This window comes from Scyliorhinus canicula, chromosome 9 (genome assembly GCF_902713615.1).
Source record: "Scyliorhinus canicula chromosome 9, sScyCan1.1, whole genome shotgun sequence".
Classification (NCBI taxonomy): Eukaryota; Metazoa; Chordata; class Chondrichthyes; order Carcharhiniformes; family Scyliorhinidae; genus Scyliorhinus; species Scyliorhinus canicula.
The window spans coordinates 16,967,161-16,991,447 of NC_052154.1; the positions used below are offsets into that span (position 1 = coordinate 16,967,161).

The following is a 24,287-nucleotide window of genomic DNA, read 5'->3' on the forward strand; positions in this document are numbered from 1 at the left end:
TTTCTCCGAAAGCTCGTGTTTGAAACAAACCTGTTGGACTTTAACCTGGTGTTGTAAGACTTCTTACTGTGCTTACCCCAGTCCAACGCCGGCACCTCCACATCAAAGGGGAGAGCAGCCTATGGTCTTCTGGGATTTTGGTGATATTTATCCACTTTAGGAAGGATATCAACGCCATGGAAATGAGACAGACAGAGTTCGCCAAGATGATCGCAGGAATGAGCAGCTTTAATTTTTTTTAAAAGGGAGATGAGACAAGCTGGAACCAAAGAGAAAATGCTGGAAAATCTCAGCAGGTCTGGCAGCATCTGTAGGGAGAGAAAAGAGCTAACGTTTCGAGTCCAGATGACCCGTTGTCAAAGCTGTCAAAGGGCCATTTGCTTTCTTTACTGTCTGCTGTACCTGCATGCTTACTTTCAACGTCTGCACAAGGACACCAAGGCCTCGCCAAGTACCCACCTCTCTCAATTTACACCCATTCAAATAATAATTTGCCTTCCTATTTTTGCTATCAAAGGGGATAACTTCACTTATTTTATAATGATCTTTATTATAGTGTCACAAGTAGGCTTACATTAACAATGCAATTGAGTTGCTGTGAAAATCCACCAGTCGCCACACTCCGGTGCCTGTTCGGGTACACTGAGGGAGAATTCAGAATGTCCAATTCACCTAACAGCACGTCTTTCGGGTCTTTTGGGAGGCAACCAGAGCACCCGGAAGAAACCCACGCAGACTCCACACAGACAATGACCCGAGCTCGGAATCGAACCCGGGTCCCTGCCGCTGTGAAACAACAGTGCTAATCACTGTGCTACCGTGCTGACCCTTATCCACCTCACACTGCATCTGCTATGCATATGCCCACTCACTCGGCCTGCCCAAATCCCGCTGAAGCATCTTTGCATTCTCCTCACGGCTCACCCTCGCACCCAGGGGAACCAGCAGGGGAACCATGGTGTCTCCGGCCATTCTCTGTGCTATGGAATTCTAAGATCCCATGACTGTCCACTTCTCTGTGTAACCCCAACCTTCTGCGTACACTGACGACGATCATAGCCCTGCAGCTTTCTCTTTATTTGATGCTCTCTGTACCTAAACTAGAGAAATTCTGTTAATTACCTTCCCAAAACAGGCATTTAATGTCCAATAATTTACATCTGTCCATGCATCTAAAAGTAATGGTGACTGAAGATGAGGAATTGATTGGGTGTACAAACTGGTGGGGTGACTGGCATGGGTTACATTCATTGACATAACACTGCTAAATAGCAACATTCTGACTTGAATTAGGTGTAAAAACTATTTTAATTTGTCACGCGCCAATCAATCTTCACTTAATTACATTATCATCTCAATGCATTTCTTCATTCCTTCCCCTGATGCTTCCAATTAAATCACTGAACAAGATCATTAGTTCTTATACCCATCAATTCAGCAATTTAGCAGCTTGAGTTCAGCTATATGGGAAGGAGCTGAGGAGCTTCAATTGACCCTGGATTGCAGAATTGCTTCAGAAAATGATCCCATGCCAGTACTCGGTGCTCCTGGAGCTGGGGAAAACACTCTATCCCACGGGAAGTATTCCACAATTTACAGAACAGCTGGAGGACAGACACACACGATGCTGCGGAGATGTTTGCCAGCTGTGACTCGTGGCCGTGTCACCTGTCCTCCCGAGTCGGGGTGGAGTGGGGCTGAACAGCCAGCGAGGAACTGTAGGCCTGTGGGAGCGGGCCGAGGCACTGGTCGTGCTTGCACCTTGGGCAGCACGGTGGGGCAATGGTTAGCACTGGGACTATACGGCGCTGAGGACCCGGCTTCGAATCCAAGCCCTGGGTCACTATCCATGTGGAGTTTGCACATTCTCCCTGTGTCTGTGTGGGTTTCACCCCCACAACCCAAAGACGTGCAGGTTAAGTGGATTGGCCATATCTTTTTGTTAACACAGTAAAAAAATATATACAAGGCCAAAAGGTACAAACACTAATTTTGTGTTGGAGAAACAGGGTACCCTCCCCTCAGTACCAATGTACGGGGAGGGGGGGTGGATACTCTGATTATTAAAACAGTTCACAACACATTTCCACAAAAAACAAATGGTACAAGCACTAAACTGCGCTGGAGAGACCAGATACCCTCGCCTCTGTACCAACAGAAGGGAAAGGAAGGGATTGATGATGCTACATTGCCCCTTAATTGGAAAATAAAAATTGGGTATTCTAAATTTATTGAATTAAAATGCTTGCACCTTCCACCAGAGAGCCAAGTATAAATTTGAGCCTGCAAAGGGAAGCTACAAGCATAATTAGCGGTGGGAAAGTACGGAATATTAAGACAATCAAAGATATAAAGTAGAAGGGGCCTACGAGCTAAATGCAAAAGACAACGTGATCAACAATGTGCAGCAAACTGACCCCGGGAAGGATGAATAAACTCGCATCTAATGTAACCGCAATTGCACCACGTCTTGGAGAGTTCAAAACCCAGATATTTTGGTTCCGGTAGCCACTCTATGGTTCGATGACCGTGTCAGCAATTTCGCAGCATTTGTGTTACTTCTGCTGCTTGCCCAATTTTACCTGACATCTCCGCCTGCGGGTCATTGTGTACTAGTGTATTGAGTGCTTCCTATCAGAATTTTTATCACACTGCACCCGGACGTTCAACGGCCCTCACAACTAGCAGTGGTGAGAACTTCATTAAACAGAGGTGTCAGAGGAACTGCTGTCAGCCAGGTTCACCAGGAGGGTGACCTCTGTATACTCCTACTGAGAACATCAGGAAAGCTTTGGAAAATGAAGCTGGAGCATAGGAGTATTGTATCTCACAGCACAAGGAAGGGGCAAGTGAATCCTTACGAACGACATTCATTTGTTACACATAAATAGATCGGGAAGGGAGAAATGCAGCCACCTTGCCTCATACTGGCCTGTCAGTGTAAGGTCCATCAGGAAATGGAGTTCTGCATTTTAGTGGCACCTCACTAGGATTTTCACGGCAGTAGGGTTGATGTCGATCACAGAATGTTTACAGCACAGAAGGAGGCCCTTTGTGTCTGTGCTGGCCCCCTGAAGGGACAATTCACCTAGAGCCACTCCCTCGCCTTCTCCCTGTAGCCCTGAATATTCTTCCTTTCCCCATTATAATCCAATTCCCCTTAAACCCCTCGATTGTAGCTGCCTCCACCACACCCCTCAGCAGTGCATTCCACATCCTAACCGCGGACTGTACGAAGAAGCTTTTCCTCATGTCGCCATTGGTTCGCTTGTCAAATTACCTTCTGCCTGCACCTTCTGGTTCTCAATTCCTCCACCAATGGTAACAGGTTTCCCCGATCTACCCTGTCCGGACCCCTCATGGTTTGCAACAAAACCAGCCCAGAAATGTAAAAAATGCACACCTGACGCCCAAAGTCTGGTCTTTCTACATCTCCCATTTGTCATGGTTTGAGATGCTAGTTACTAAAGTTTTTAAATGCACCATAAAATATAGAGCACAGAAAGAAGCCATTCAACTCCACAGATTCCCATCAGTGTTTACATTCCAAACTACCCTCCTCCCCACTCTCCTCCTGTCTACAGAACCTGGAGTCCATTCTCGCTTGCCTTACTTCCTCTGAAATCTAACTGTGCTACTTGCTTCAACAATTTTACAGGGTCAACGGCAGGGTTCTGAGGAATGTGGAGGAATAGAGAGATCTTGGGGTTCATGTCCACAAATCTCTGAAGGTTGCCACTCAAGTGGATAGAGCCGTGAAGAAGGCTTATAGTGTGTTAGCGTTTATTAACAAGGGGCTTTAGTTTAAGAGCCACGGAGTTATGCTGCAACTATACATGATCCTGGTGAGACCACATTTGGAGTATTGTGTGCAGTTCTGGTCACCTCATTATAGGAAGGATGTGGAAGCATTGGAAAGAGTGCAAAGGATATTTACCAGGATGTTGCCTGGTTTGCAGGATAGGTCTTATGAGGAAAGGTTGAGGGAGCTCGGGCTTTTCTCTTTGGAGCAGAGGAGGATGAGAGGTGACTTAATAGAGGTTTATAAGATGATGAGGGGGATAGATAGAGTGGACGTTCTGAGACTATTTCCTCGAGTGGATGTAGCTGTTACAAGGGGGCATAACTATTAGATTCAGGGTGGGAGATATAGGAGGGATGTCCGAGGTAGGTTCTTTACTCAGAGTGGTTAGGGTGTGGAATGGACTGCCTTTATGAACTTTCAAATGGTTATTGGATAGGCACATGGAGCACACCAGAATGACAGGGAGTGGGATAGCTTGATCTTGGTTTCGGATAATGCTCGGCACAACATCGAGGGCTGAAGGGCCTGGTCTGTGCTGTACTGTTCTATGTTCTAACTTCCTGTGGCAGCAGGAAGTGTGAGTTCCACATTTTCACCACTTCCTGGGTAAAGGCATTTTGGCTGAATTCCTAATTGGATTTATTAGTGACCATCTTATATTTGCAAATTTGAGCCTTGACCTCTCCCCCACCATGCCATGGGTTGCGCTATCCCTGTTCCTAAATCTATGGAACAAGGTCTCCCCGTAGTAATGATCTGGCTACAAAAATATTTACCGTACCACGTAGAATAATGAAAATTTTACTTGTTCATGCGATGTGAGCGTCTCTGGGTAGACTTGCATTTCTTGCCCATCCCTAATTACCCTTGAGAAGATGGTGGTGGGCCACCCCTTCAACTGCTGCAATCCATGTCGTGTAGGTACATGCACCCAGCTGTTAGAGAGGAAGTTCCAGGATTTTGACCCAGTGACGGTGACAAAACAACATTATATTTCAAAGTCAGGGTGGAGCTTGGCCAGGTGTCTGCAGCCTTTATCCTTCTGGGTGGTAGAGGTTGCAGGTTTGGAAGATGCTACTAAAGGAGTACAGGTAATACGGACTGCATTATCCAAGACAGTGTTTAGCTTCGTGAGTGTTGCTGAAGTGGCACTCATGCAGGCGAGTGCAGAGTATTCCATGATGTTGTGACTTGTGTTGAATATCAATGGGTAGGGAGACTGTTCTATGCTCCAGGGAATGGTAGGGCAATGTAGGGTGGGGCGAGCTCATCATAGAACCTTACAGCACAGAAAGTGGTCATTAAACCCACCATGCTTGGGCTTACTCTCTGAAAGTGCCCTGCAGTTAGTCCCAGTTCCCAGCTCAGTTTTCTTTGTGTCAGCTGGGGCTCAGTTAGCAGCACGGTCGCCTTTGAATCACAACGTCTGGGTTCAAGCCCCACTCCAGGGCTTGAGCACCAAAATCTAGACTGACACTCATCTGTACTGAGAAAATGCTGCACTGTCAGTGTGTCAGTACTGAGGGAGTGCTGCACTGTCAGAGGGTCAGTACTGAGGGAGTGCTGCACTGTCAGAGGGTCAGTACTGAGGGAGTGCCGCACTGTCAGAGGGTCAGTACTGAGGGAGCGCCGCACAGTCAGAGGGTCAGTACTGAGGGAGTGCTGCACTGTCAGAGGGTCAGTACTGAGGGAGTGCTGCACTGTCAGAGGGTCAGTACTGAGGGAGTGCTGCACTGTCAGAGGGTCAGTACTGAGGGAGTGCTGCACTGTCAGAGGGTCAGTACTGAAGGAGCGCTGCTCTGTCAGAGGGTCAGTACTGAGGGAGTGCTGCACTGTCAGAGGGTCAGTACTGAGGGAGTGCTGCACTGTCAGAGGGTCAGTACTGAGGGAGTGCTGCACTGTCAGAGGGTCAGTACTGAGGGAGTGCTGCACTGTCAGAGCGTCAGAACTGAGGAAATGCTGCACTGTCAGAGGTGCCGATTTTAGGATGAGATTTTAAACAGATGCCCCATCTGCCTGATTGGGTGAATATAAAAGATTCGAGGAAGCGCAGGGAAGTTATCCGTGGTGTCCTGCCGAATATTTATCCCTCAAGAAACAAATTGTGTGCTCATTATCATGTTGGTGTTTGTGGGAGTTGGCTTGGTGGAGATTGGCTGTTGTGTTTCATAGATTTCATAGAATTTACAGTGCAGAAGGAGGCCATTCGGCCCATCGAGTCTGCTCCGGCTCTTGGAAAGAGCACCCGACCCAAGGTCCACACCTCCACCCTATCCCCATAACCCAGCAACCCCACCCAACACTGAGGGAAATTCTGGACACTATGGGCAATTTAGCATGTCCAATCCACCTAACCCATGCATCTTTGGACTGTGGGAGGAAACCGGAGCACCCGGAGGAAACCCACGCACACACGGGGAGAAAGTGCAGACTCCGCACAGACAGTGACCCAAGCCAGGAATCGAACCTGGGACCCTGGAGCTGTGAAGCAATTGTGCTAACCATATTGCTACCGTGCTGCCCAAACATTACGCAGTCCAATAACTTTTTGGGAACTATCAGTGAGATAATAATTGAGAAACATAAATAGAATAAGAAGCAGAAAAATAACTTATCAGTCCTGTCATCTCATTTCAAATTGTTTGCCCAATTCTATCTCCCCTTTTTCCCTTGCTGTACGCGTGAGGTTGCCGAGTTCATCTCCACCTGTCCTTCTGTCATTTTAGAAACTGGATTTTCTGAAAGTGTTCAGTTTGACCACTCGGACCAGGAGGGAGGAGCTGCTGAAGAAGAAGCGACGCAAGAGACAGCGGATGTTGATGGAGCGGAGCCCCTCACCACCGGCCATCCCTAACAAACGCCAGGCACCCTCGCCGCGGCTCCTGCCTACCAGCAAGTACAGCGCCGACGAAATGAACAGCACTCCCGACCTGGCAGAGAAGAAGAGATTCCTAACGTCTTTTAGCCTTGCGCACATCCTCCCAGAGAAAAGAAAAGGTAAGCGGGCTTCTTTCCATTGAGTGTTCCTTACAAGCTCCAGACAACAACAGTCTATCAGCCACCAGTTGGAACCTGGAAACTTTATTCCAATGGGATCCTTTTACTCCCATACCTCCCCCCACCCACCCACCCCATCTCCATTGCCCACCCCTCCCTAAACCTCTCCCTTTTAATGGTGATCCTTCCTCCCTGAAAATGAAGAGCTCTTTATCATCCTAGTGATTTTCTGGTATCTCATCCACATTGCCACTCTTCACATTTAACCTCGCCAGGGTCACAGATCATTTGACCATGGGCGCGATTTAATGGAAACAGAGTCCCACTTTGGGCACGTTTAGCAGGGTGTTTCCCGGAGCTGAGAATGGCCCCACTATTAAACGGGACTCGGCGAGGACGGTCCCGCCGAGAACACCTTTAGGCTCCTTTCCTGCACTAATCAGCTCAGCTGGCCAGTGCAGGAAGAGATGCCGTCCCCATCTCTGGATCACCCCCCGCCCCCCCCCTTCTCTCCCACGCCCCAACTTTCCAATTAGGGAGTTCTCAAGCCCTCCTCCCCGCCCGCACCCCACCTCATAAGGGCAGGGCATCCCCATCATGGGCAACATGCCACCTGGCACTGCCTTGGTGGCACTGCCAGTGTGTCCGGCTGGCCATGCCATGGTGCCTGGGTGGCATCGGGAGTGCCAGGGTACCACCCTGCCCAGAGTCCGACCATCCATGAGTCCCCCAATTGTCTGGGAGACACCCCAAGTGCCGGGACACCTGGTCCAGGTTTGTGGAAATCAGGGCTAAACAGCATCCGCTCAGGTCTCCAAGGAGAGGTCATTAGGCCCCACGCCTTGGGTGACTCTGGCACAAACATATTCAAGTGAAACTAATTACTCATTTGAATATGCAAATCTGGATCATACCCATTGAGGGTGAGATGCAGATCGCGATGCCTCACAAGATCTTGTTTGATCTCACGAGGCGTAACGGGCGTCCTCATGTTCGCAAGAGGCCTGTAGCGGGATTTACCCGCCTCGTCGCATCCAGAGTTGGGCACGACGAGGCCATTAGATTGCGGCCCATATCTGATTGAGATCCAAGAACGGAAAGGGAGAGTCAAAGAAAGATATCCTTATCCAAAAACAGCACCTCAGCAGTGCAACCTGGGATTTTTCTGTGAGTGTCCCTGTAACTTCAGGCTGAAGTTTGGAGTTTCATGTTGAGTTGATTGATTTGATTTATTGTCACATGTACCGAAGTATAGTGAAAAGTATTTTTCTGCGGTCAAGGGAATGTACACAGTATGGACATAGAAGAAAAAAAAACGAATAATTGACAGAGTACATTTACAAATGGTACATCGACAAACAGTGATTGGTTACAGTGCGGAACAAGGGGCCAAACAAGCAATACATGAGCAAGAGCAGCATAGGGTGTCATGAATGGTGTTCTTACAGGGAACAGATCAGTCTGAGGGGGGGTCATTGAGGAGTCTAATAGTAATTGGGAAAGAAGCTGTTCCGACATCTGGATGTGCGGGTCTTCAGCCTTCTGTATCTTCTTCCTGACGGAAGGGTCTGGAAGAAGGCAAAGCCTGGGTGGGAGGGGTCTCTGATAATGCTGTCTGCCTTCCTGAGGCAGCGGGAGGTGTATACAGAATCAACGTGGGGGTGGCAAGCTTGTGCGATGCGTTGGGCTGAGTTCACCACACTCTGCAGTTTCTTGCGCTCTTGGGCCGAGCAGTTGCCATACCGAGCTGTGATGCAGCCGGATAGGATGCTCTCTATCGCACATCTGTACAAGTTTGTGAGAGTCGTGCAGACATGTCAAATTTCTTTAGCTTCCATAGGAAGTAGAGACATTGTTGGGCTTTCTTGACTGTTGCATCAACGTGAGTGGACCGAGACAGACTGTTGGTGATGGTGACCCCCAGGAACTTAAAGCTATCAACCATCTCCACTTCGGAGCCATCGTGCAGACGGGGGTGTGTGTCGTGCTACATTTCCTGAAGTCGATGATCAGTTCCTTTGGTCTTTCCGACATTTAGAGTGAGGTTGTTTCGGGACACCATGTAACCAAGTGATCTATCTCCCTTCTGTAGTCTGATTCATCGTTGTTTGAGATACGACCAACCACAGTCGTATCATCCGCAAACTTATAGATTGAGTTGGAGTTAAATCTTGTCACACAGTCGTGCGTGTAGAGGACTGAGCACACATCCTTGCGGGGCCCCGGTGTGAGCCTAAACCTGCATTTGGCTACCAGTCCATCTCAACACCAATACCCTTGGCTTTTCAGCGTCACAGGCGGTCGAATTTCTCTGTTGAATTGTCCACTTGAAATGAAATGAAAATGAAAGTTGCTTATTGTCACGAGTAGGCTTCAATGAAGTTACTGTGAAAAGCCCCTAGTCGACACATTCCGGCGCCTGTCCGGGGAGGCTGGTACGGGAATCGAACCAGCTGCTGGCCTGCTTGGTCTGCTTTAAAAGCCAGCGATTTAGCCCAGTGAGCTAAACCAGCCCCTTCTGTAAAAGCTCAGTGTTCACCCTGTTACTTATTGGTGCTTTTCTCTCCCTCTCTCACACACACGCAGAAAAGGAGACCCTGATGGAAATGATCCATTCCCTAAAACAGAAGACACGGCCTTCAGAAGCACTTTTCAAATATCTCTCTCCTCCATCGTGCAGCAGCCCCAGCTCATCTCAAATTGGTGAGTGTTGACCTCTTCAAGAGGTCCTTTTGCAACTGGCCCACAGGAGGCTCCTGAACTGCTGCTTTTGTCGGAATGTAACAGGAAATGCACCTTGGCGCGACTTTCCTCTGGCATTGTAGTGGCCACCAGTGAGGTGGGGGAAGGGATTTTTGGACTCCTTATCAACTATCCAAAAGCAACTTTATTGTTCACCCGTTTCTCTATTATCTCCACATGTTTCTCTCTCTTTCTGTTTCTTTCCTTTTATCTTTGGATGTTTTTCTTTCCTTCTCAATGGAGCCTACTAAAATGATGCTCATGAGGCTGTCGTCAAGAAAGCAGTGATAGAGGGAGAACAGACATGATCGATTTTACCCTCCTGCCCCCACCCCTCCCCCACTTACTCAGCCTGAGAGAAAAATCATTTTCTACCCTTCATAAATTGATTTTGCTGGCGACCCAAATATAAGCACCTGCTTTTTGGGTTCAAATTCCATTTTATCCCTTTACTTCTCTGTCTTATAAACTGAAATCCATCAAATTAATTGTCCTGAGCAAAGACTTCACAACTTTAAAAAAAATAAATTTAGAGAACGTACTTAATTTTTTCCAAGTAAGCGGCAATTTAGCGTGGTCAATCCACCTACCCTGCACATCTTTGGGTTGTGGGGGCGAAACCCACGCAAACACGGGGAGAATGTGCAAACTCCACACGGACAGTGACCCAGAGCCGGGATTGAACCTGGGACCTCGGCGCCGTGAGGCAGTAGCACTAACCACTGCGCCACCGTGCTGCCCGGGACTTCACAGCTTAATCGCAGTCCTCCAATCACCCTTTGCCCAGTTAATGGAGATTGGCAATCTGACGTATCAGATAAACCCTAGATTGGGCTTCAGAGCATCTTGGCTCGGGGTTGATTCTGGTCATTGTGGTAATCAGAGCATCTCTGTGACAGGAGTAACATTGAGGCGGCCTGGGGTTATGGGAGGATGAAACATTTTGGTTTCTGCAGCTAATGTTGGGGGCAGCATAGCAGTGACGTCCCGAAAATCTTACTTTGGAGGATGTTGTGTATAATGTTGTCATGCTCCGAGTTCAGGATGGGGAAGCAGGTGGTCTCCATTTCAGGAGTAATATTGTAGCTTCTTGTATCTATGGGGTTTGAGAGTGTCTCAGTTTGATGGCTAATGTTTGGGCACCTTCAAATTTCCAAGTGGAGAAATGCCAACATCAGGCCACCCAAAAGCCCCAGGTTAGGCACACATGAGATGCTAAAGTAACATTTTTTTTTTTAGCCTTTGCCTTTTTCTGTGCCTTTGGCCAAAGTGTCCAAACCCCTAAATTAATGTAACGGAGCCCCGTGGTTAGTGATTCAATCGAAGCTCCTGAGTTGGCTGATGGGGTGCCTCTCAGGTTTGATCCCTGGTTTGTGCTGCGATGACGCACCTTGGCCAGGTAGCATTAGGCGCAGCGCCATTATTTCCCAATACCTGTGACCTAAAAGTAACCACAATCCAGGGGCCTGAATAGCTGCTGGGGGAGGTAACCACTTGCGGAGATTAGGTTGTCTATCAATGAAGCTACTGCCTCGTGTTGTCCCAAGTCCGTATGAATCTAGAGGGCCTAGGTTCAACTTTCAATCTCTGCTGGTTTAGCTGGGCTGAGGGTAAATGGAGGAATAAGGAAGGACTTGCTAGTCATTAGCATGAGCCCACGTGTAAATGTCTGGTGAGGACTGAATCAGGCTCAACTATGAACCATTCAGGTAACCGCCTGATATTTGCTGGCAAAGCTCACACAACAGACTGCCCACCAGAATGTGAGTTTATTAGAGACAGCTGCCAACTGAAACATGTCTCAGTACCAGACATCATAGAATTGTTACAGCATAGAAGGAGGCCATTTGGCCTATCGTGTCTGTGCCAGCTCTCCAAACGAGCATTGTGGCTTAGTGCCATTCCCTTGCTGTTTCCCCATACTCCTGCCTATTTTTACCTTAATAATTGGTTACTATGCAGCACAGCTCATTAAATTTGTTGTGCAGTTCCTCTTAACGTATTTGTCTGGCTGTGCACACGTTATTCCTCACAGAGCAGGGTCTTTGTGTTACCCTTCAGACTGCTGCCTGGGCAGCAAGTGGAGCAGAATCCGGTGAACACTGAAGAGCGTTTATCTCTTTTGGTTTTGAGCGCCTTTGCCTGTTTTTCCTCCTGCAGGTGCCACAGCCCAATCATCGAATGCGCATTCATCTGCCGATTCCGACAGGCCGCCGAGTGCCGCCCCCGCCGTCCCGTCACTGCCAGAACTTCGAAAGAGTGCCGAGTCAATCCGGGCGGAGCCACCCAAAGCCTCGGAGGCGACCGTGAGGCCAAAGGAGCCAGGCCTGCACAGTGACAAGAGTAGGCCGCTCGAAGGGAGCAGGACCGTGAGTGTGCTCACTAATGCCACGGGTGCCCTGCAGAAGGAAAACCATGCTGCTGTGCACAGCCTGAGTGAGAAAAGCAAGCCCTGGGAAGTGTTCATGGCGGAGGACTTTGCCCAGCAGTTTCACGAGTCCGTGCTACAGTCCACACAGCGAGCATTACAGAAGCATAAAGGTAAATGGGAGCGGATGCCTGCCTTGCTGTCCCAAAGGAAAATACAATGGCTAATTGTGCGTCAACAACTACAAACAGAATGGCGCAAAACGCTGCTAATCTGTTGTCGTCTTAATAGCTCCTAACTGTATTATTTGGATTTGGGTTTATTGTCACGTGTATTGAGATACAGTGAAAAGTATTGTTCTGCGTACAGTCCAGGCAGATCATTCCATTCATGAAAAAAAACATAGGACATGCATAAATACACAATGTAAATTTTTTTGGGGAGCAGGGTAGCATGGTGGTTAGCATAAATGCTTCACAGCTCCAGGGTCCCAGGTTCGATTCCCGGCTGGGTCACTGTCTGTGCGGAGTCTGCACGTCCTCCCCGTGTGTGCGTGGGTTTCCTCCGGGTGCTCCGGTTTCCTCCCACAGTCCAAAGATGTGCGGGTTAGGTGGATTGGCCATGCTAAATTGCCCGTAGTGTCCTAATAAAAGTAAGGTTAAGGGGGGGCTTGTTGGGTTACGGGTATAGGGTGGATATGTGGGTTTGAGTAGGGTGATCATGGCTCGGCACAACATCGAGGGCCGAAGGGCCTGTTCTGTGCTGTACTGTTCTATGTTCTATGTAAATACAGACACAGACATAAGGTGAAGCATACAGAGTGTAGTACATTCAGTAAGAAGGTGTGTGAAGAAATCAGTGCCGTCCATAAGAAGGGCGACACGGTGGCGCAGTGGTTAGCACTGCTGCCCCACGGCGCCGAGGGCCCGGATTCGATCCCGGCCCCTGGTCTGTGTGGAGTTTACACATTCTCCCCATGTCTGTGTGGATCTCCCCCACAACACAAAGATGTGCAGGGTTGGTGAATTGGCCACGCTAAATTGCCCCTTAATTAGAAAAAAAGAATTGCGTTCTCTAAATTTACTTTTTAAAAGTTCAGTCCATAAGAGGGTCATTCATGAGTCTGATAATGTCGGGAAAGAAGCTGTTTCTGAACCTGTTAGTGCGTGTTCTCAGACTTTTCCATCTTCTGCCCAATGGAAGTGGTTGAAAGAGAGAATAATCCGAGTTGGGCAGGGGGGCGGGGGAACCTTTGATTATTCTGCCCGCTTTCCCAAGGCAGTGGGAGGTGTCGACCGAGTCAATGGATGGGAGGCGGGTTTGTGTGATAGACTGGACTGTGTTCACGACTCTTTGTAATTTCTTACGATCTTGGGCCAAGCAGTTGCCTACCAGGCTGTGATGCAGCCAGATAGGATGCTTTCTATGGTGCATCTGTAAAAACTGGTAAGTGTCAATGTGGACATTCTGAATTTCCTTAGTTTCCTGAGGATGTTGTGCGCAGTTGTGGTTTCTTGGTGATAGCATCGATGTGGGTGGACCAGGACAGATTGTTGGTGATGTGCACACCTAGCAATTCGAAGCTATCAACCATCTCCACCTCGGCACCATTGATGCAGATATTATGATAAGGCTTAATGTAACGATAAATATATAGTGGTAAATAAAGTTACATTTAAACAGCAAAACATCCAAAAACAGTTCATGCAGCTAATTATCTTTCAAAATGCACTTAATTCTGCAGTCCTTCTCCATCAGTAATGTTCATGCAAAATCAGTAATGTTGATTGAAGGAGAATACATTAATTCCATGGGACTTTTAACATCCACGTGAAATATCACAGTAAAACCTGATTGTGAAACACCCGTTCCACCATTTTAGATTACACCCCTCAGTGCCAACTCCAACTGCTATCTTGTTCAATTACTGTCCCTGGTAAGGATAGAGTCAATATTGTACTGCCAAGGAATAATATAATGGTGCATTGGAGGGTGTGGTTGGAGTGAGCCACCCTGCTCTGTGAATGAAGAGTAAAGATTTTGTTTAGGGAGAAGTTTGTCAAGTGAGCACTGGGGACAGAGGATCTCGCCCATTCCAGCTTGTACTGAATTCAGTGGGGAGAATCTTACACCTTTTAAAATTAATCCCAGGGCAGGACCATTTCTGAATCTCGACTCCATGCTTGCCAGCAACAGCAAGGATAGTGGGTGGGACCCTAAGGTTGCCTGCCCACTCGGAGGGCCTGCAGTCGTCGGACCGACTGCAGCAGAACTGCCACAGTTTCAGGGAGAACGCGAGAACTTCCATCTTCAAGAACCTTCTAAAGAAATATTTAGTTAATTAAAATGTGGGCCCAACTGACAGGACTGTAGTAGTGAAGCCCCTCTGCACAGTGGTCCCTGTGTTTCCGGTGGAGGGGTAAGTGTAGGAGGCCTTCCCTTGGCCTGTTCCCAGCAAGAAGCCTTCAGGCGCCTGCTGGGCTTTGGCCTCGATGGCAAAATCGGGGCAGTGTTCACAATGTTGTTGTCAGGGCTGAAAAATCCCACCTAGTGTGTCTGTAATCTTTCACTATGTAAGCCAGCTTGTAAATTCTCTATTCCCTCGGGATCTTCAGAATGAGTCTGTTTGGCCCACCAAGTCTGCACTGGCCCTCTGAAAGAGCACTCCGCCCAGGCCCACTCCCACACCCTATCCCCATAACCCTGCTCGTTGAACGTGGCCAATCCACGAACCACATCTTTGGACTGTGGGAGGACACCGGAGCACCTGGAGAAAACACACGTAGACATGAGGAGAACGTGCAAACTCCACACACAGTCACCCGAGGCTGCAGCGCCGCCCCCCCACCCCCACTTCAGTGTGGCTTCCATTAGCTCCTGTTCTTCACCTACACATCATAGACTGCAGCATTTCAAGAAGGCAGCTCACCACCACTTCTCAAGGGCAACTAGGAATGGACAATGAACAAAAACAGGAAATGCCAGGAAATCTCTTTTTTTTTCAAATTTGGAATACCCAATTCATTTTTCTTCCAATTAAAGGCAATTTAGCGTGGCCAATCCACCTACCCTGCACATCATGTGTTGTGGGGGTGAGACCCATGCAGACACGGGAGAATGTGCAAACTCCACATGGACAGTGACCTGGGGCCGGGATCGAACCAGGGTCCTCGGTGTGCGAGGCAGCAGTGCTAACCACCGCACCACCATGTCGCCCCATGCCCGACAATCTCAACAGATCTGACAGCATCTGTGGAGAGGGAGCAGAGCCAGCATTTCGAGTCTGGATGACTCTTTGTCAGCAATGAATGCTGGTCCAGCCAGCAACGGCCCCATCCCATGGTGAATATAAACTGGAAAAGGGCAGGCTGTAGTTCCAAAAATGGTCTCCGCAGGAACCTGGAGTTATTACCCAGCAGATTTCAAAAGTGAGACCTCCTCCCCAGATGGGGTCAGAAGCCTTGTCCTGAGCCACTTAACACGCTGCCAAGTTGTCAGCTTTTAGATTGGTGACCTCCCAATCAAACCTTTAGTCAGAGAGGGAGTTAGAGGGTAGGGAATTCTGCACCCCATAAATTCCAACCCATTATGTTTTTGGAGTCTCAAACAATCCAGGCAAATAGCTTTGTGTTGTTTGCATTGAAGTTTCACTTTTGCTTTCTTTCTAACTCTTTCCACCTCCGGTTCAGGAGATTCCGGGTTCAAACCCCACTCCTGAGACACAAGGACAGTAACTAGTGCACTCCAGTGCACTACCATGGGAGTGCTGCACTGCCCGAGGAGACCTGTTTCAGATCAGCAGCATCCTCTTGGTGTACTGACAGTGTCAACATGTATTCCTAAATCACAATCAGGAAAAACTGATCATTTGGTCAATACCAGTTGCTGTCAGGGGATCTTGCTGTGTGTAAAATTGGCCTAATGTACTTCGCAACAGTCATTGTTGGCTGAAAAGCACTTTGAGATGTCCTACAGTTGTTGAAAGGTGCTACAGAAATGCAAGCTCTTTTGTCCTTTCCACGTTCAGCTGTTGGAAAGGGGAGAGGAGCCTGTTTGCAAATGCTGTGCATGCTTTTCCCACAGATTGCTGCTTCCTTTCAAATCTGTGAGATTTAGCAATAGTTTCTTGCAGCGGGAAGCCAAGCGCCTGCTGGGTTTGAACCTGATCGAGGTGCGCACGCCCTCTCAAAGCATCCAATTAACCAGCTGGCTTTTCAGCAAGAAGGAAGTTCTGAACATGTCTCCCTGCAGTAATTGCAAATGATTATTTGTTTGCATTTTCTATTAGTTTGCCTTATTATTCTGGCTGAGATTCAGACCTAGAAAATACACAAACAAACTGTAATGATATTTATTAGTGTCACATGAAAAAAATACATTAGGCTTACATTAACATTGCAGTGAAGTTACTGTGAAAATCCCCTAGTCACCACTCTCCGACGCCTGTTCGGGTACACAGAAAGAGAATTCTGAATGGCCAATTCAGCTAACAAGCACGCTTTTCGGGACTTGTGGGAGGAAACTAGAGCACCCGGAGGAAACGCACACAGACACGGGGAGAACGTGCAGACTCCGCACAGACAGTGACCCAAGCCACTAGCAGTGATGGCAAGTCCCTGTTTCATCGTAGTCAGTTTTATCACTCGTTGGGTTACCTGAATGTTATCCGAACATTCTCGTACCACCCTCCCCGAACAGGCGCTGGAATGTGGCGACTAGGGGCTTTTCACAGTAACTTAATTTGAAGTCTACTTGTGACAATAAGTGATTTTCATTCACCTGTCAAATGACATCATAACACAGGTGAGCAAAGAGAGTGGCCGAACATTAACTGAAGCAAGGCAATTGCAGATAACTCGGTGCAAAAAAAGGTTGCAAGAAATGAATTACAGAATGTGCATTTCATAACCACTGGACAAGACTAGAATCCCTGCTGCCCCCGTGAGTAAGTGCGTTCCAGCAAGATCCCAACGTCTGGTCCAACAAAACAAGCTCGCTGATTGATCGGGGCATACCACTTTGAATCAATGTTTCCATGTCTGTGAATAGAGGAACTCATCATGGTTCTATGTGCAAGTGCTTGCTGGAAAGTGGGTGGGAGGGGTGGCTAGTGTTCAGGATGCCTGTTGTTTGTTGGTACAAATCCGGTAGATGTACACTTCAGCAAGTCATCAAAGAGAGCATTCTCGAGATATTCTTTGTAACGCATTACCCCAGCAATGTCACCTCCTTATAACCCCTACCATGGGTATCATCGCCTCCTTTTGAAACGTTGATTTTCTTTTTCTCTGACCTGTGTTTCTCTTCAGGTACCACAGTGGCACTAACCGCGGAACAAAACCACAAGCTGGACGCCTCTGTTCGCTACAACATTCCAGAGATGCACTCTGCCAGCGGAACACCGTTTACACATCAGAATGGTCAGCACGCTGCCACGCAGACCAGGAAGGGGATGCCGGTGTGCGAGCGTGAGGAGGAGTCCGACAATGAAGATGATGAGGAAGAGGAAGACTCGAGACCTTTCCATTCAAAATGGCAGGGCATTGAAGCTGTCTTTGAGGCTTACCAGGAATATGTTGAAGGTACGCTGTAGCGGTTTGGCACAATTGACTGGCTTGCTCAGCCAGAGACCAGTTCGTAGCCAACTATGTTACTGTGGGTCGGGAGTCACATGTAGGCCAGACCAGGTAAGGCCGGCATATTTCCTTCCCTAAAGGACATTAGTGAACCAATCCAATAGATTCATGGTTACCATTTCTGAGACTGGCTTTTAATTCCAGTTTTTATTTGTTTAATCAAATTGATTTAAATTCCACCAGCTGCCATAATGGGATTTGAACCCAGCACAGTAACCTGGACCTCTGGATTACTAGTCCAGTGACAGTAGATGGGATTCTCCGGCCTCCCAGTCGCATGTTTCCCGGCAACGGGAGGTAGTGTGCCATTCTCTGCTCCCAACGCGGTCAATGGGATTCCCGTTGAAGCCACTCCCACTCCACGGTGCCGGGGAACCTGTGGGCGGGGATAAGCTGCCAACTGGGACCAGAGAATCCTGCCATCGGCTTACGGCCAGAGAATTCCGGCCAATATCTCCGATATATTTAAGTTTATTATCTAAATGTGGAGAGATTGCAGAACCCTTGAGGTACAGATAGATCTGGGTGGCCTGTGATTTGAATCACAAACTATTAAAATGCAGATAAAGCAAAGTGATTAGAAAGGACATTGGGGCAGCATGGTGGCGCAGTGGGTTAGCCCTGCAGCCTCACGGTGCCGAGGTTCCAGGTTCGATCCCAGCTCTGGGTCACTGTCCGTGTGGAGTTTGCACATTCTCCCCGTGTTTGCGTGGGTTTCGCCCCCACAACCCAAAGATGTGCAGGGTAGGTGGATTGGCCACGCTAAATTGCCCCTTAATTGGAAAAAATGAATTGGATATTCTAAAAAAAAATTTAAAACTTTGGGTATGTCAAAAGGAAACAAGTGAATTATGTGGGGTTTTTAAAATGTGCATCCTCAAATAACTTTTTTGTCTGTTTATGTTTTAAATTGTCCCTTAATTAGAAAAAATGAATTGGGTACTCTAAAATTTAAAAAAAAAAAGAAAGGGCATTGGAATGTTGTTGTTTATTGCAAAGGGAATGGAATATAAGAGTAGCGAAGTTATTGCTGCAGCTGTATGGGGCTCTGGTGAAACCACATCTGGAATACAGTGTCCAGTTTTGGATGAAGGGTTTATCTTGTGAGGAAAGGTTGGACATGTTGGGCCTGTATCCTTTGAAGTTTAGAACAATGGGAGGGGATCATATTGATCAACTCCCCTAGACTTTAGAAGAGTAAGTGGCGGATTGATCGAAACCTTTAAGATCCTGCGGGGCATTAATGGAGGGGATAAGGAGAGGATTTTTCCTCTTCTCGGAGAATCTGGAACTAGGGGTCACTGTTTGAAAATACGGGCTCGCTCATTTTAGACGGAGCTGAGGAGAAACGTTTTTCTCTGAGGGCCATGAGTCTCTGGAACTCTCTTCCTCAAAAGGCAGCGGAAGAGTCTTTGAATATTTTTAAGGCAGAGCTGGATAGGTGAAAGGGGAGTGAAAGGTTATCGGGGGTGGGCAGGTGTTGAGGTTACAATTAAATCAGCCATGATCTTTTGAATGGTGGAGCAGGCTCAAGGGGCCAAGTGGCCTACTCCTGCTTATTCATAGCTTTGTGTGAGGGGATTTGGCAGGGTGGATACTGAGAGGGTGGTTTGTCCGTGTGGGGGAGTCTAGTAGTTTTTTTTTAAAGAGGGGGCCTCACATTGAAAACAGAGATGAGGAGGAATTTTTGGAGGGGTGGTGTAGAGGTATTGTCACTGGACCTGCCATCCAGAGGCCCAGGCTAGTGCTCTGGGGACACAGGTTCAAATCCCACCACAGCAGCAGGTAGAATTCAAATTCAATTCCTGAATAAATCTGGAACACAAAGCTAGTCTCTGTCATGGTGGCCATGACCGCCATCATTGATTGTTGTTTAAAAACCCATCAAGTTCACCAATGTCCTCGGCTGTTCTTAACACATGACTCCAGACCCATAGCAATATGAACTGGCTTAGTAAACCACCCAGTTCATGGGGCAATTGGGGATGGGTAACAAATGTTGGCCTTGCCAGCAGTGCCCACGTCCCACAAAATAATTGAGAAAATAAATTCTCTGATGGTCATTTGTCTGTGAAATTCTCTTTCCCAGAGTGCATAGAGGCAGGATCATTGAATATTTTTAAGGCTGAGTTAGATTCTTAATTTGACAAGGGAGTCAAAGGTTAGGGGGGGGCAGACAGGAAAGTAGACTTGAGACCACTATCAGGTCAGTAATGACCTTGTATGACGAGTAGGTTTGACAGGATGAATGGCCTACTGCTGGTCTTAATTCATATGTCAATATTACCACTACGTCATCGCCCGCTCCAACGCCATCACATTCTCATGGGATATTAGGGATGCTGGCCTTCCTTTGATGCTCCCGTTCCATAAAAGAGTAAAAATAAAACCGTTGTGCAGTGCGCACACCAGCAATTTGTGTTGTGTAGTTTGATCAGCCTAAACCACAACCATGGACTGGAATCAGGTATTTCAGTGAGGATCGCTTCTGGGCCTTTTAGGTCAGATCAAGCGTAGCGCTTCTCGGCCTTTTGGCTAAGATGAGCGTGGGATCAGGTGTAATGCCTGGATCTGGTATGTCTCTATTGTGGAGACCATGAATTGGATTCAATTTGAATTGGTTTTTGGAGCAGGCAAGGAGCTGGATTAGGGGTTTGCCCCTGTCCACATTCTGAGCCCTGGCTTCGTAACTCTGATAAAGTAATGGATGAAAAAAACTTCGGTGAGACAAGGTGACACCTTTTCAATTATACCCAGTGAACCAAAAGGTAGTCCTACCTGGTGACTAAATCATCATTGAGATGGTTTGAGAAAGAAAGATACCATACACAACGAGCAATCCCATGTATAATTCCCTCTGATGCCAGTTGAGGACTTCCCTCTTGGAGTGTTGTGGACCACTGCTTTATGTAACCAGGTAGTGCTCTGTGCACAACGCAGGTTTAACCTTAAGGCGCAAGAGCTCACAAAGCAATTGACAGGACTGCTCCCAATTTTGAATCTGTCTCATTTTCAAATTCATTCTCAGGAAATCTGCAAGGCTGGAGTTTATTGCCCGTTCCATGTTGCCCTGATAATGTGGTAGAGCCTCCCATTGAACCAGTCCGGCCCATGTGCAAAAGTAATTCAATGGTCTTGTGTAGAGTATTCCAATGTATTGCCCCAGGACAATAGAAGTGAGGTGGGAATTGTGTCCAAGACAGGCTGGTGGGTGATCTGGTGCTTCAGCTGGTAATAAAAGTCCCGGAACTGGGAGGTGCTGCTGAAATAATACTCGCAGAGGGCAGCACAGTGGTTAGCACTGCTGCCTCACTGCGTCGAGGTCCCAGGTTCGATCCCGGCTCTGGGTCACTGTCCGTGTGGAGTTTGCACATTCTCCCCGTGTTTGCGTGGGTTTCGCCCCCACAACCCAAAAGGTGTGCAGAGTAGGTGGATTGGCCACGCTAAATTGCCCCTTAACTGGAAAAAACAAATTGGATACTCATAAATTAAAAAAAAAAAGAAATAATTTTTTAAAAAGAGAGAATTCTCGCATGGTCATAGAATAATATTTATAGGGCAGCACGGTGGCCTAGTGGTTAGCACAACCGCCTCACGGCGCTGAGGTCCCAGGTTCGATCCCGGCTCTGGGTCACTATCCGTGTGGAGTTTGCACATTCTCCTCGTGTCTGCATGGGTTTCGCCCCCACAACCCAAAAATGTGCAGAGTAGGTGGATTGGCCACGCTAAATTGTCCCTTAATTGGAAAAAATAATTGGGTAATCTAAATTTATTTAAAAAAAGAATAATATTTATGCTGAAAGCTGGGGCGGGATTCTCCGGATTCCCGGCTGCGTGTTTCACGTCAGGATTTTCTGCTCCTGTCGCTGGCAATGGGAATTCACATTGAAGCCACCCCACACCGCCGGGAAACCCACGGGGGGGGGGGGGGGGGGGGGGGGGTGCACTGCCAACGGGACTGGAGAATCCCGCCAGCGAATGGCTGGAGAATTCCAGCCCTGATATTTAATTTATTTACTCATCATTTTAGTCATAGGGCATACTTCGTAGGTCATGATGTGGCCTATCTTCACTCCCATTTTTATCTCCTGCAACCTCATATTTGAACACTCTCTTGACACTCATTGCCCCGCGACAAAATTGGCCATTTTCATGAGACATCAGATGAGAGAACAGCCAATACCCAATAATGAGGGTGTATCAGAGAGCAAGCAATAACCCCCGAAATGAATCAGTGCCCTAGGGAGTGGAAAGAAAGCTGAGGAGAACTCGAAGGATTTTGTCAAGGAAACAAACCTTGCAGGGCGGCACCTGCCGCAGTGGCTAGCACTGGACTACGGCGCTGAGGACCCTGGGTTCGAATCCCAGCCCTGGGTCACTGTCCATGGGGAGCTTCTCCCTGTGTCTATGTGGGTTTCACCCCTACAACCGAAAGATGTGCTGTTTAGGTGTATTGGCCATGATGAATTGCCACTTAATTGGAAAAAAATAATTGGGTACTCTTTTTAAAAAAATAAATTTAGAGTACCCAATTAATTTTTTCCAATTAAGGGGCAATTTAGCGTGGCCAATCCACCTACTCTGCACATCTTTGGGTTGTGGGGGCGAAACCCACGCAGACACGGGGAGAATGTGCAAACTCCACACGGACAGTGACCCAGAGCCGGGATCGAACCTGGGACCTCGGCGCCGTGAGGCAACAGGGCTAACCCACTGCGCCACTGTGCTGCCCGTAATTGGGTACTCTAAATTTTTTTTTTTTTTAAAAAGAAAATAAACCTGGCACCCTCATCAGAAGAAAAGTTTTCTTCAAAAGCAATGGAATTCATAAACCTAAAGGGTTGAATGGCCTTGTATCGCCCATGAGTGTTTCAAATATTAACGCCTGAGCTAATCGATCCCCTGCAGTTGAGTGCCAACTATTCAGTGACGGGTTTATGCTTTCAAGAAATGAAATAACACAAAATTGATCATTTTGTTTCAGAACAAAATGTCGAGAGGCAAGTTCTACAGGCCCAGTGCAGACGCCTGGAAACCTTTCACTATAACCTCAGCCTGACCGCAGAACAGCTTTCCCTCAGTATGTCGGTAAGTACTGCGAAGAAGCATTTTGTACGAATTCACTTACTTTCAATGGATTGTCAGATCCCATGCCTGATTTCCATTCCCGATCTCGGTGGGAATGGGACGGTATGGGAAGATTGGGGTGCAGAAAGTACCCCTAACATCTTGGGGAGGTCGTTGAAATGGGCGGATCAGAACAGCAGCAAATGCCACCTCATTAACCCACCAGGACTCTGACATCGTTTTCAAGGGCTGATGGCGCACCAGTAGGAACATTTTCCACCTATTGTGTTGAGCTATCTGAGCCGTCAGCAATCCTTAAAGAGGCTGCCACCCACTCGATGGAATTGGACATATGCCAAATTACCCCCCTGCCTATTCGAAATGAGGAGCTTTGATCCTTGAGTAGATTTTTTCACTGAAAAAGTGTAACCCAGATCATGCCCCCCCCCCCCCCCACACACACACACACACACACACACACACGCTTTTGAGAATTAAATTGCATCAAATATAAAATGATGAATGTCTATTTACAAACATTGAGTTAATAGTCCACTGTTTGTAATGTTCCCCCATCAGAGTGTCGTGAAATGAAAAAAATGAAAATCGCTTATTGTCACAAGTAGGCTTCAATGAAGTTACTGTGAAAAGCCCCTAGTCGCCACATTCCGGCGCCTGTTCGGGGAGGCTGTTACGGGAATTGAACCGTGCTGCTGGCCTGCCTTGGTCTGCTTTAAAAGCCAGCGATTTAGCCCTGAAATAAACAGCCCCAGTGGAGGCAGATGAAGAGAACTGGATCATTATCTGAAGGGGATTGATGTGCAGGACAATAGCGGAAAGATGGGGAGTAGTAAGACCATAAGACCATAAGACATAGGAGTGGAAGTAAGGCCATTCGGCCCATCGAGTCCACTCCGCCATTCAATCATGGCTGATGGGCATTTCAACTCCACCTACCAGCATTCTCCCCGTAGCCCTTAATTCCTCGCGACATCAAGAATTTATCTATCTCTGTAGTAGTAGGTGAATTGGTTATGCAGACAGCTGGCCAAGACATGGTGGGATCAGCTGGTCTCCTTCTGTACTGTAACCATTCCATGATCCTATGAACCCCATGACAACTGAGTTGATAAATGCCCTGATTACTCAGGACCCAGGTTATACTTATTGTGCACAGATTGAATTAATGGGGCGGGGGGGGGTTTGAATAGTTCGAGATACCACAGTGTCCCTGAGTTAATGAGTGGGATGGGGTGGGGGAATGAATGTTTCATGCTCCTGGCCACTCTGGCTGGGTGCGGAGCGAGGGAGGGGTTTGACGCACTATCACATAGCCGCAGTGTCTGAGAATGCCACCTGAAGAATGGTCACTGCATCAGGCAGGGGCTCTGAAATTTACTGAGTGAAGGCTTCTTTTTCCGATGGGTTAATAATCACGGGCCTTCTATCTAAATGATAACACTCGAGAATGCTGACAATATGAAACTACTGCATGTAAAGAATGTCTCAATAATGCTTTTAAGAAAACCAGTAAGATGGGTTTTTCCTTCTTGGAAGCATTATCATGTCATTTTACATGGCCTCTGGGAAGTTTCTGCGAATCGCAGTTTGAGAACCACTGACCTATGAGACCACCCTCCAGCCCAGCCATCTTTGTCAGGAGACCAGAGAA

The 24,287-nt window shown here is 47.7% G+C and overlaps 1 protein-coding gene across 9 annotated transcripts in view; it reads left to right on the forward strand.

Annotated features, from left to right (window-relative positions):
• The window catches only part of gse1 (Gse1 coiled-coil protein), a 663,550-nt gene that overhangs the window by 631,662 nt on the left and 7,601 nt on the right, over positions 1 to 24,287 (forward strand). For 8 of the 9 annotated variants that reach the window (XM_038806274.1, XM_038806275.1, XM_038806277.1 and 5 more), the window contains 5 exons: positions 6,532 to 6,802; positions 9,389 to 9,505; positions 11,705 to 12,085; positions 17,222 to 17,494; positions 22,533 to 22,636. In XM_038806274.1, coding sequence (XP_038662202.1) covers positions 6,532 to 6,802; positions 9,389 to 9,505; positions 11,705 to 12,085; positions 17,222 to 17,494; positions 22,533 to 22,636 — 1,146 coding nt within the window. The remainder of the gene's footprint in view (positions 1 to 6,531; positions 6,803 to 9,388; positions 9,506 to 11,704; positions 12,086 to 17,221; positions 17,495 to 22,532; positions 22,637 to 24,287) is intronic. The other variant, XM_038806276.1, reaches the window with a different exon arrangement.